Source organism: Grus americana, chromosome 5, assembly GCF_028858705.1.
Source record: "Grus americana isolate bGruAme1 chromosome 5, bGruAme1.mat, whole genome shotgun sequence".
NCBI lineage: Eukaryota > Metazoa > Chordata > Aves > Gruiformes > Gruidae > Grus > Grus americana.
In genome coordinates, this window is record NC_072856.1 from 51,630,326 (window position 1) to 51,643,837 (window position 13,512).

At 43.9% G+C, this 13,512-nt stretch overlaps 1 protein-coding gene across 11 annotated transcripts in view; it reads right to left on the bottom strand.

Annotated features, from left to right (window-relative positions):
• Positions 1–13,512, bottom strand: part of FOXN3 (forkhead box N3) — a 211,729-nt gene that overhangs the window by 101,989 nt on the left and 96,228 nt on the right. For all 11 annotated transcript variants that reach the window (XM_054825850.1, XM_054825848.1, XM_054825846.1 and 8 more), the window contains exon 3: positions 5,502–5,638. In XM_054825850.1, coding sequence (XP_054681825.1) covers positions 5,502–5,638 — 137 coding nt within the window. The remainder of the gene's footprint in view (positions 1–5,501; positions 5,639–13,512) is intronic.

The window sequence follows — 13,512 nt, forward strand, 5'->3', positions numbered from 1 at the left end:
GGCCCTCTGTGATCCATATGGCTGCACCACATGCTTCCCCACGGGAAGGGGAAAGGCAAATCAGACCGTGAAGCCATGCACATTGAAATGAAATACTGCTCTGGAAAGCAACTCCACACAAGAAGCAGAGGTGGTTTTATGCCGACTCCTTGCAGGGCCTGATCCTTCCCAGCCCCCGAGGCTGCAACACCAGCCAGGAGCCCAGCAGTGCAGCGGGGAGCCCCTGTAGCACCTGCTCTGCCAACAATGGGGGGACGCCATGTACACCCACTGCGGATCGACTCTGCTCTCCAACAACCGAAAGTGGGCTGCAGTGGAGTTTTTGCTACACGTTTTCATGTCGGTTCCAGGCCTGCAAGGCTCGAGCCCTCTCTACAGAGGGCAGCCCAGCTCAAATGGAATGATGCATGCCAGAGGAGGTATTTTTCTGATAGTGCTTTGATGTGCATGGGTGGACTCCATGTCCAAAGGCAAGCACAAATCTAGTTCAGGACTACTGGGGTCTCAACCTTTTCTGAAGCAGAACGTATCAGCCAAGCTCACTGTGCTGGTTTTGGCTGGAATAGAACTACGTTTCTTCACAGTAGCTAGTCTGGGGCTATGGTTTGGATTTGTGCTGGAAGCAGTGTTGATAACACAGGGATGTTTTCAGTATTGCTGAGCAGAGCTTACACAGAGCCAAGGCCTTTTCTGCTCCTCACCCCACCCCAGCAGCGAGTAGGCTGGGGGTGCACAAGGAGTTGGGAGGGGACACAGCTGGGACAGCTGACCCCAACTGACCAAAGGGATATTCCATACCATATGATGTCATGCTCAGCATATAGAGCTGGGGGAAGAAGAAGGAAGAGGGGGATGTTTGGAGTGATGGCGTTTGTCTTCCCAAGTAAGCGGCTGTGTGGTGCTTAGTTGCTGGCTAGGGTTGAACCACCACACTCACTCAAGTTGCTGCTCCAACGGGAAGGAGCAAGCTAACAAGGAACCCAACAAAGCCTGTATGAACAGGCAGGCTGGGGCAACACAAGAAAGAAACCACTCTTCAGTTTCTCTCTCAGGCATGTTTGCAATTTCATCAGTTACATGGCAGCTTAGGACAGATGTGTCAACATTTGCTGCTGGTTAAAACTACAATTAGCAAAACACACTAGAAAAATGAAAAGCGGTGCAAAAATGCTCCACAAGCCTGTACAGGGATCTAGACAACACACTCCTAGGTGGCCACCCAAATCTTCAAATATTTTTTATCCATCTGTGAAACTAAGAATTTCTGTTATTTTACATTTTATTTCCTGATAGTTTTCAGCAATAGAAAGAGAAATACAATTGAGAACTAGCCCTGTGTAATACATACAGAGAAAAGAAAAATCCATTTCAAGATCTCCTCGAAGTGCTACTAGAAGAGAAAATCCCACCTACAGTTCAGTTAGAGTCAGAAAAGTGGAAATAAAGCATATAGATGAAATATCAGGGCACTGACTTACATAGTTACTTAACCAAGCTTGAGTCTGTAAATATATTTCAAGGTTGCTATTGCCAACACAATTGTAAATATTGAAAAAGAACCACATTAGACTAAAGCACCAATTTTTCCACACCAAGGAGAGAGCTTTTTCTTTGTAACTCTGTGTATCGGTGCTAGTTCATCCTTGAAATTCTTTGTAAATGACATGATATATGCTTCAATTAGAAGAACCAGATAAAAATCCAAGGTGGTTTTTTGTTTGGCATGAGTATTGTTTTTCAAGAATACACATCCAATTCAATTAAAATGAACTAATTCACATCACCATGTTCTTCTTCTTACGGCTTACAGATAATCTTCACCCTGAATTGCAACTGTAGTCTGAAGTTCCTTCTTATGTACAAACACTACGATGTTGTTTTTTTTCCCCAAAACTATGGTCTACACATGGAGCCCAGTGTAATCCAAATTTCCTGATTTGAGTCATATGCCTAATCTCAAACGATACTAGTATAACACTGACTCAGCCATCCAAATGTGTGGGTTCACATCATAAAACTCCTTCATAAAGGAGTTATGTTTATGCAGGATGCTCTATTGAAGTTGTAAAGCTAAGTTATCTAATGTAATTAACTCTGTTCGGAAAAGGAGAATTTGTCTGTTCAGTGATCACCTTGCTTGGGATATTTTTATAATACATTCCTCCACTCTGTACTCAATTCACCCCTAAGCTGCTTACGCAGGTACTGAACAGAACACACATGATTCATTTCTGTATCCTTACTCTTCTAAAACATCTCATAAAGACAAGCAATAGGTCGATTTGCCCCTGTGGAATCGCACCAACTGATTCTTATAAACCCTGTAATTTCTCCAATTAATCCCATTCCTAGAGGCAGGAGTAATATTGGCGAGTTATCTGATTCCAGACATATTTCATTAATATCTGGTGACATAATTTCTCTTAGTTGCGGGTTTCAGTTGTGTAAGACGGATGGACAGCAAAACCTCTGCCACCCAAGGATTTTTTCTAGATGTATTATCTTCACCATCAGAAAAATTTCCCATGGAATTTGTTACTATGACAATGTATTGCTCTGGAGATCCGATGATGGCGAAGTGGATTTACATTTTCTACCTGTTACCGAAGTCTCTGTACACATGAGAAAGCAATCACGTACATATGGGATTACTGTTTTTCCAAACACACAGGGATATGTTCAACTCCTTGTGAATATACCAGAAATATATTCGAAAAAATTATTTTGCCATGTAACTGCCAATGCATAATTCAATTAATTCAACAGTCACTGATGGCCTAAACTAGCCTTGTGTTGGTGTTTCGCCAGTCATTAGTAGATAAATAAATATTTTAGAAGCCCACAGGAAGATTAAGTTTTATTTGACAGCAAAACTGCTAAAAGATATCTAGCTAAAAATAACAGCAAGACTACAGTTTCTTGATATAAAACCTGGCTTCCTTTGGGCCTCTATTTGTGAGGCACTTGCTTCTGCAGCCACGCAAGCTCTTTGTTTTATGATGCAGTCATTACAAGGAAGACTTGAAAGCACTTGGCAGCAGAAGCAGTGCAGCAGCAGCTCTGACATCCCACGGTTTCCAAGGAGAGGAAGTTTCCCTGTCAGTTTTGGAACTCGCTTGCGGGTGTTTCGGTAGCACCTTCCCTCTCCCTCCCTTAAGAAGATAGCTTTGCCACTTGCCCAGCTATGCCTGGGCATCGGCAAAAGCAGTCAGCCTTTCAGAATGCTTTCTTAAATCCATTGCTCTTTGGCACGTGCCGGTACACCTCTCCTCACCCACACCTGAAAACAGGCTATGAGGTTCTGCCCACCCACCCCACTAGAAGAGGGCAGCATGACTTTTGCCTGAGGTCTGCGGCTCTGCAGGCGTCCTTTGCTGCACGCAGCGAGGACAGGAGAGCAGCGGGCAGGCAGCTGTGCAGAGTGCAGGGCAGCCGCCCCGAGGCAGGCTCCCCGACACCCAGCACCCAGCCGGGGTGCCTCTCCAGGCTTGTCCCTTCAAGGACCACTCACGCCAGCACTGCTGCATCACTTCCCTCAGCCTAACCTGGGAAAGCTATCCGCGAGCTCCTGCAGGCAACATCTGCCAGCATATTGCACAGTGGTTCTGGCAAACCCGACCCATTTAGGCAACAGTCACTTCAGGCATAAAAAAATCAGAGATCCTCCTGCTTTCAACTGCGTGTGTTTGCTGGATGGTTTTGCTTGCAGGGATTAGAAGGGATCAAAATCCCTCCATTTCTATGTCAGACGTGCATTACACTTTCATTTGATATAAAGAATCTCTGAATAAATATGTATGTACATAATTACAATATTCTTAAAAAGGCAACAGAAATGGTAAAGTGAGGCTCCGGTAACAAGCTTTGCTCAAACATACAAATTACAATTTTAATGCCATTATTCAAATTATTTATCTGTCCTTCTGCAAAGCACTGTAGCAGTGGGATTGTTGGGAGCAGGGGAAAAGTAAAAGTGGGAAAATCCCTTCTAAAGGTGGTACTAAGGAAAACATTTTTCTAGAGCTCCACGTGAAACAGCAGACAGAGTGACCCGCGCTGCTTCAGGAAATCCCGGACTCCTGCCACTTCTCGCCGCTGGCTGACCCCGTGTCAGCCGCTCATTTCAAAACCGGGCACAGAAAAAACCCAGTGCCTGCAGTTCTCCTGACCTATGAGGGACACAAAACGCGGTACCGGATCCCGATTTTCAAAAAAAAAAAAAAAGAAAAGAAAAAAAAGTTTCAGAGCGGCTGCCGTTGCCGCGCAGGATTACCCGTCACCACGGCAACGGCGCGCGGCAGAGCCCCAACGGCCGGTCCTTTCGCCAGGCAATGCCGCGCGGCCCCGTGATGCAACGGCACCTGTCTGGGCTACGCGTTGCCAGGGAGACGCCCGCGTTGCTATGGCGACCATCACGCTCATCGGGCGGCAAGGGCGGGAGGCGGCGGCCTCTCCCGCGCCAGCTCCGCGTCCCCATCTCCATCCTCATCCTCGCCCCCGGCCCTTCCCACCGCAGCCCTCCCCACCACGCCTCAGCACTAATGCTGAAACTGCTCCGGAAAAAAAGAATAATCAAAAAAAACTCCCAAACCCAAAACCCCACGAGAGCCATCGCAGTCACTTCTCAGTTATGGTGATGCTGCTGACCCCTGCTACGGCTACCCCGATTTTGTGGGGTGCGGTACAGTGCCTGCCATGACCAGCATTTCTGACCCAATCGTGACATGCTGCCACGTTTGGAAAAAGTGAAGAAAACTATTTCTGTATTAGCAGCGAGGAGAAAGCAGTTGTGTCAAAACCCAGTGTTTGCTTCCCTGCTTTGCGGATGGCAGTCGTAGATTATCTTGCTTCCTTTGCTATGGTTAGTCATAAGCAACGGCCAGATCAAAACCAAATGCAAAACAAATAAAAAAATCCGCCCCACATCTGTTTCACTGAAGTAAGGCAGAAAAACGGCTACTGCTCTCCCCACACCCCTCTAGGATAACCTGGAGGGCAGGCACTCGCCCAGGGAGCACATAACTACAACAAAGGCTGTTTAAGTCACCTCGGCACAGGGCTTGCACAGAGACCTGACGGTTGCACGGGCAACACAGGCCCCGTAGCATGCTCAGGGGAAAAAAACGAGCCCGTTTCCTCACAGCGAGGGTACTGTGCTTTCACCTACTGCAAAGGGAATAAGCGAACATTTCAGAGCTCTCCGTCTTCTTATATGCATTTTAATTTCAGGCATCCTTTTGCCAAAAGGCTCTGTGGCTCACGTAGGACTGCAAGCTTTGCTCGGGGAACTCACTGCCGCCACGCAGGGGGACACGACACGGGCAGGTAAGGGCGTCCCGGACACACACTGAGCAAGGCCAGGCTGCCGCCAACGCTCCCAGGCTTTCTTTGCTAGCACATTTCCAAACTGCATAGCTTAATTACATTTAACGTCTTACCCAAGATTCATACGCAACACTGGATGAAAACATTTAGAGTTGTAAAATTCATCTAGTTCTTACCTTTGATATGCCTGAGGAGATGTGGGAGGTGTATTGAACACATGCGAATATGGGTGATAGGGTGTCTTTTTCAAAGCCTGAATAAGATTTTGTCTATATTCTGGGTCTATACACCACAAGGACCCCTTTCCAATACTCTGCAAAGAAAAAAGAATTAAAAAAAAAATCAAATATTTGATCTAATGGTATAGCCTTATTTATTTAGCAGTATTTGTCAGGAAAAGCAGTGGGTTTGAGTTTTTTGTCTGACAGAAGTGAACATAGTTTGCTTGCCAGAGATTATTGCTCCATTAATAATGTATTGCGACTGTATAATTTAAATCACACTTCTGGGGGGAAAAAATTAAGAATGAATGTTTGGTTGCTCCCCCCCCCTTGTTACTAGTTAATATGATTTAATAATATGTGGCAATTTCCCCATCACCCCATATTGCAAAAATAAGAAGCTACAGTTACTGTTAAATGGAAACTTTGAAGAAAAGTAGATTCTTTTTGAAAGTGATTTTCTTTTCCTTTTCCTGTTATACTAACAAGAAACAGGGTTAAAAAGGAGGGGTTTAAACACCCTAGCAACTGTTTTAAAAATAAAAGGACTTAATCCTTCAACCCACATGACATCAGTGCCATTATACTACAAGAGGAAATTAATCATCTTTTTTCCCCCAAGGGGAAAAAAAATACCCAAAAACCCCAAAACAAACAAACAAACAAAAAAGCCCACAGTATAATCAGCATTTAAACCATTTAAGGGTGTTGTGAAATTGTGATCGGTTAAAACAACAGCTACTGTAATTACCCTTTCTGGACACACAGAGCAACTCAAGCAGTCAATCTGTAATGCGAAGACTACACTAAAATTTAGTATTTATTCTGCAGTTACGAGCAGTGCAATTTCAGCCCTTGTCTCAATCCCATCAGAGGTCAGAGTGTAGATATTTTGAATTGTTCTGTTCGAGTTCTCAAACAAACAGAAAAAACAACTTTCCCTTGGCTCCACTATGAAAGCATACAAAATGATAGCTCAGAAGCAGCCTTGGTCTGCTCCAGCATACGTAAAAACAAACACCAATCCTAATTACTGACTGAACTCCACTGGCAGGCTTTCAAGGCATTATGATAAGATTTTTGGTATATGTTGACGTCTTCTGGAACAGGGGGAGGAGGCTGCGCCTCTAGCTGCTTTCCAACCCTGGGCCATCCCTTAACTCAACTCCAACTTCTATCAGTGGAGCAAGGCTCTCGGTTTCATGTGTCAAACAACAAACGCATGCAAACAAAAAAATCACACCAAAAGTGGGATATTATTTCCTAAAGCCACAAGAAAGACCAAAACCAGACACTTGTTTCCTTTCAAAAACTTGTCTTCTTTGTGGAGCCCCACCAACTCTTAAGAAATCCTCTGCCTTACTGACAGCTTTAGGATACACAGTGCAACATGCAAAGTGCTTACAGACCTCCTTCCGAGCTTACAGACAGCAAATCTGCACTAAATTGTCCCCCCAAAAAACAGAAAAATGAAAAAGAAAAATCTTCCTCAACATCACTGGATGGCTCTGTGGGAACATCTTCCAAGTTCACAGCACTGCATTGGGAATTGGCCTAAAAGAAAAGCGGTGGGGGGCTGGCACAACCTGCAGGAGCCGCGACCACTGTCTTTCAGAAACAAGCACATCTGCTGGAGAGGATGAAGAAGGAACCAAATTCTGCACGCTGCTCTAGTGGAACTGGGAACATGGGGTCAAGCCTCTTCAGGACGGCAGGGTTCAAGCTCATCTCTCCCCTTGCTTCCCAAGGGCACTCTACCAGAAGGCCACTGAACAGCCTCAGGGGAGATATCCTCCACCTCTCGAGGTGAAGCAGGGCCCTTGCATGGCCAAAAAGCCCAAGATTCAAGGGGCTAGAGAGAGCGAGCAAGCAAGACTCTTGGGCTTTCATCTCAGTCAAGCACTACAGTAGGTGACTAAAAGATCCACTGCTGGTGTCAGTGGCGGAAGCTGAGTGCCACACGTCTCAGAACAGTTTGCAAAAAGGAGGTTGTTACGTTTAGCCCTCTTTTAAATATGGGACAATGAGCCAGAGACTTGACATGATAAGCCTGGTAAGTGACTTTTTAGGCAAAGGACAGAGTAAAAAATAGAATCCAAACCTCTCAAATTCCACTTCCATGCTCCATCCAAGAGCCAGAGCAAGAACAACATAAAATTTCCTTTTAAGCAAGCAACACGCAAAACTAGGGAAGTTTTTCAGGAGAAAACTTTTGCTGGATTCCTTACTCCTTACAGCATGGGATAAGCTTAAAAAAAAAAGCTAGACTTAAATACCATCTACCTTATTTGTACTTGCTGGAACACAACATATTGTTTCCAAACTTCTCTGTTTTTTCATTTACTTCCAAGACAGGCTTTTCATCTACCTGGAAGAGATTACTCCCAAAAACCCATCAGAGTTAGTTCAAGTTGAGGGCCTTACAAGATGAAGTCACTACTGAAGAGTAACTTCAAAACCTGTCATTACTGTTAAGCTAAATTTGTTTGGCTTGCCTATATTCCTGCAAAAGCCAAAAATAATCTCACTGAAAAACAGAAACTCTCTCACACAAAAAGTATTGACAAGAATTATATTCCTTGTTAACAGAAACACTGGGAAGGCAGACTTGCTATATTTTCACTGCATCTGAGCTGACTTATAATTTAGCAGCAAAACCAAACAGAATTTAAGGAAAAGCTCTCCAGCCATGCAAAGTTCCCTTTTTAAGATAGTTACTTTTATTTTTCCACAACCACACAAGAGAGCAGAAATAAAAGAAAACTGAAGTGTCATCTGGTTAAGGATCCTTCTTGACTGTCGGAGGTGTGAAGAGCTTCGTTAACTGTCTGTTTAGATGTGCCATTAGTCTTCCTATATACAGAGCAATCACAGGAAAGGAAATCATTGGAACTCAGACCCATCGGTTAGTGATTAATTTCCATCTTATGACACTTGGCGTGCTGCTTCACTACCTCCTCCAAGCCAAAAGTCAATAGTGGCTCCAATCAAAAACCAGCAAGGAAGGGAAAAAAAATCTCTGGATTACGTTTGTCTCCCAGGCAACAAGTGACTGAGGAGTGGGTAACAGCCCCCTGATCATCTCGGCACTGGAGTGCTTTCAGACCTCCCGACACACCGCCTCCTCCCAGGGCCAGGCACAGCCACCTTCCTCCCTCACCTCTGCCCATCACAGGTTACTGCTTCTGCATTCATGTTTTAGGTTGTTAAAAATAAGGGGAGTGTTACTACAAGTCCCCTTCACCTTCTCCAAGAGTAGGCTATGGTTGCAGGTAAGCTATTTCAAAGGTACTAATGGGGAGAGAAAGCAATGTGTAGAAGTTACCCCATAAAAGTTTATGACTGACTACTTTTTCTTTAAAAAAAAATCCCGATTATTTTTTCTAGTAAGAAATTGTTATGCCTTTTTCTGTCACCTAATATATATGTAGATTGTATCAGGATATTGTGTGCTAAATCCAAACTTATTAATTCATTTGTTCTTTCTCATATCTCAAATACACAAATCAGATTCCTCCCCAACAATTAAAACCAGTGCATTGCCATGAAAAGGTACTTGATACACTCAGTATTCAATTGTTTTTTCTCCCAATGGATTGCATATGAAAGTTTTAAAAGCCTACATTACACAACCTATTAGGATCCAACAAAAACGTCTGGTCATCTTTTCGTATAATTGGAAAAAAGTTTGAAATTGAAAAATAAAAGAATTAAAATGCTGCTTGTCAGCTCTTTTGGTCGTTATGGTTAAGGATAACAGCATTATCTACTATTAAAACTCCTCATTATAATGACTTTGTTTCCACATACCTTGCAACTAACTGCCTGGCCTTAGATATCACCTATCGTCTGCCAAAGCTCAGTAAAAAAAATTGTGCGTTGAGCTCTTTCCAAGACCAATGGCTGGGAAAAAATACATACCCTGTCTATATAAAAATTCCGGCAAATGTTTATTTGAGGAATTTTGTTCCCTGGTTATTTTAGCACAGACTTGAAATGTGTTAGGAACACAACTTTTTTCCAGGGTTGTTCTTTTCATTGCCATACAAACAGTCTGCCCAAAATAAAGCTTTGGGAAGAGAGCAGGTAGAGAAACGGCAAAACATGCGGGCTCAGAGGGATGCTGGCAATTTCAAATTGTACCTTCTGAAGCTCCCACTTTGAATCTGCATGAGATGATGCTGAAACCAAGGCGCCCACATGTCACAGCAGCAGCATCACCACCAAGAGGGTCCCTACGGGAACATCCCCCAAAATGGATGTAGTGGATGGAGGGGTCTGTGCTGCTACTGCTGCTTCCCTGGTCCTTGCTGCCCTGTTCTCCTCCTTGCCCTCTTGCATGTGCCCAGCCCTTCTTCCACAAGCCCATTTCAGTCATTTTCCTTCAAAAAAACTATTGTGCTGGCATAATTTTACGTCATTTAAACTCATTAAGCTGGCTCACATGAAGGGTCTGATGAGTACCCAGCACTGCTGCAAAGCAGGGTATGGATGCAGGGGGCCTGGGAGGGGAATGGGAACCCCTTCTGCAGCAGGAGCCGTGGTGACACCCCAATGCATGTCTTGGAACAGCACACTGAGAAAGGAAAACCAGGGCTCTGGCTGGACACAAAGAGGAACAGGAAAACCAGCGTGACAGAGAGCAGGCATACATGGGAGAGCTGGGGTGAGCTGGCAGGGAGGCTGGCAGACATGGGCCTGAGGGAAAGACCAAGAGAGCCGCACAGCTGAGACCACAGACAGGGAGATGCTGGGCAGGGACACATGGGGGCCAGGGGAAGCTGGGTAGGCTGGGAGGAGAGGAACTGAAACAAGACACCCATGAGCGCGTGAGCGACCGCATAGCTCTGCACAGGCACCCCGACTACAGGCAAGCTGAGAATTATGAAGTGGAACTCTTTGAGTTAAGGACCTTGCCACTTTAAACAAGCAAACAAAACCAAAACCAAGCCAACAACTCCCCACTGAGTAGATCTGTCCTTTTTCTTCTCCACTACCAAACCAGGAGGGGATGACTGACCATAGCTAGACTCCCACGAGCCAAAACTGTCAGCAATATGAATTAGGCATATGGCTGCTACCCAGGCTGAAGCGGTATAGATGTACACCATCTTTGAGAACAATGCTGTGTTGGTTACAGGGGTGCTTCAGAAACTGTAAAAACAAGCAGAAAAAGCAGAAAACTCCTATTACTCGATAAAAGGACGTGTCCATCTAGCATCTGCAGAACCAAGCTATCAAATCTTGAAATCACACCACTGTCACTTATCAGTCCCTGCCTAGCTCAGTGTAAGCTGTTGCAGTCATTAACACAGGACCTGCGAATAACACTTAACACCACCTTCTGCAGCGATGAGGAACCTTTGGGTGTCAGTATTCACCATTACTGAGCTTAGGATTTGCTCTCATGGATGAAACCTACCATTGTTACGGCAAATGACCTCTTTGCAAGTAATAGTGGAGAGACTACTGGGTATCAAAAGGTGCTTACTCTAAAGAAATATTTATCCTGAGCTCATTGTGCCCAGTTACCCTGCAACAGCAGGCTGGAAGCAAACCCTTCACACAGATTTGCCACCAAGTTTATCCATCGGAATGCCACACAGCTTCTACAGGTGTCCAAGTATGCCATGTGAGCACAGAAATGTTTCTATAGGATCAAAAAGAAATGGATGATAGAAATATCCATGATGTCACCACAGAATTTAGAACAACCTTTTGAGTAACTACAGCCAGGACCAGCATCTGAAAAAAGAATTGTTCTACACCAAAAACAGATTTCCTTGCATAAGGTACAAGCGAGAATAACGTTTCTCAACTTTTATGTTTGCATCACATCTCATGAGGTAGCATGAAGTCATCAACCTCCTGTTCACAGACGTGGTGTCTCTGGAACCACTGCTGACTGCTCACACCTGAGCATGCAAGCTCTGGGGGTGGTGAGAGCATGCCCAGGGCTGTCAGGCAGCAAGGACCCGTAGAAGCTCCCAAGAGAACAGGCATGATGGGAACACCTACCCATGAAAAGAGCAGGGTATTTCACCCACCGCCGGACACTGCCATCACCCAAAACACAGAGCGGTTCTGGAAACCTTGACTAAAACAGGTGTCTGCTTGGTTCCCAGGGACAGCAAACTAACATCAAGAATTCCTCCTAAACAAAATTCCTCTCTCCTCACCTTATGAAAAGAAACTAAAAAAATCTATTTCCTAAGAAAAGTGAGAGATTTTTGTGAGGAGACAAAGAGGCAGGAGGAAGGGAAGTAAAATAGTTTCCAAGTGGCATCTCATGACATCCTGCCTTCAGCTCTGAAACGCACCAAAAGGAACACAATAAGCACTCCAAAATCCACCTCAGGAGAGAATGACTTGCTTAAATAATTTTCTTGCACTATGCAGAGAAACCTGCAAAGCGACTTAAAAACCATCCTGGAATACAACATAGATTATACATCCTTCACCAAATACGCCATTGCTCTTGAAGGTTTGCAAATGTTGTGCAGGCTCTATGGAAAAAGAGCAGCTCGTGATTACAAAATTCACTGAGACTAGAAACTGCAACCACTTGATGCCGTGTTGAATCAGCACTGCAACAGCAAGGGCAGAGAGGCTTTTCAATACCCAAAGAGAACTTGTGCAACCAGGATCACTACTCAACGGCCAGCTCTGTGCTAGTTACTCCCAGACAGCAATGCTGAGAAGAGCATGCCTTACTTTTTTAGTTCAGCTACCCATCCCTCAGGTTAGCATCGCCCTCCTCTAAATGAAGGGCATCGCTGCTAAAATAGGACCAATGCGGAATTGTAGTTCCCTAATTTACATGTGGCAGAATTAGCATGCTAGTATCAAAACTGGGGAAAGATACTACATAACAAATTTTAAACTATTTAGCTGGCAAACACTGAGGAAGATTTCAGATTAAGATGCTGAAGTTGGTCTGTTTAGAACTCTGTTGATTACCTTTACTCATTGGTATTTCAAGTTATAAGGACACATACCATGTTGCTTGCTCTGCTCACCTACATTGGCTCTTCAGTTTTAAATAATTTTTATGATTAGTCACGATAATAGTAAACCTTTATCCTCCTTTAACAGCTATGTGCCTTGCAGATGAACTTGGTGGGTTGACTGCTTCTTTTTTAAACGAATGAAGTAATTGGCAGACAGACACAAACAGAGCATTTGAACCATCTGAGGTCAGCTAGTTTAAAAAAAAAAAGAAGAAATACAACTGCTAAGGAATTCTTAAAGAAAGAAAAGCAAAGCCACTGCCAATGATTGCTATTATTATAAAACACATTCCTTAGATCCACTGTAATCTCATATAAAAATTACAAATAACTATTCATGAAGTTTAAGGGTAGATTTTCTTCGTTCTCTTCCAACGTTTCCAGCACAGACGAGTGAAATTCTATATGGCCAGTTTTAAAGAATTGCACTATAGACCTTAACAGCAATTTTAATGACAGTAACAACGTCACGGTAAGTGTTTATTTTTCAGAAACACTCACACAAAATTGCCGTTACCTATGAACTCAAAAGAGTTAGAAACTTCCCCTGCCCTTCTGAGGAAAGTTTGGCAGTGTTATGTGACAGCTTGACACCAAGGGAAAACTGAAGTAGTATTTGCATGTAGCATAACAAAACCCTCACACCCACTACTGCATGTTTTCAACTCTTTTTTCAGTAAGCTAGCAGTCACAGCTCAGCTCAAGCACAAAGCTGAAAAAGAGCTCTGACTAGCTAAAACACAATTACATGACCATAAATATATGCTCATTTAATGCATGAAATTAAAGGTTTGATGGGAAGGCTTGCTGGAGTATAGTGTTCAACCCAAGTAAACCAGCTGCATCTAGAAATCACCGGTTTTTCTCAAGAAAACAAAAGGTTGGGGCTTTTTAAATCTTGTTTTGCTCCAAGTAAAAACATCCATTAGTTCAAATCACCCAAGTCCAAGTCTCTG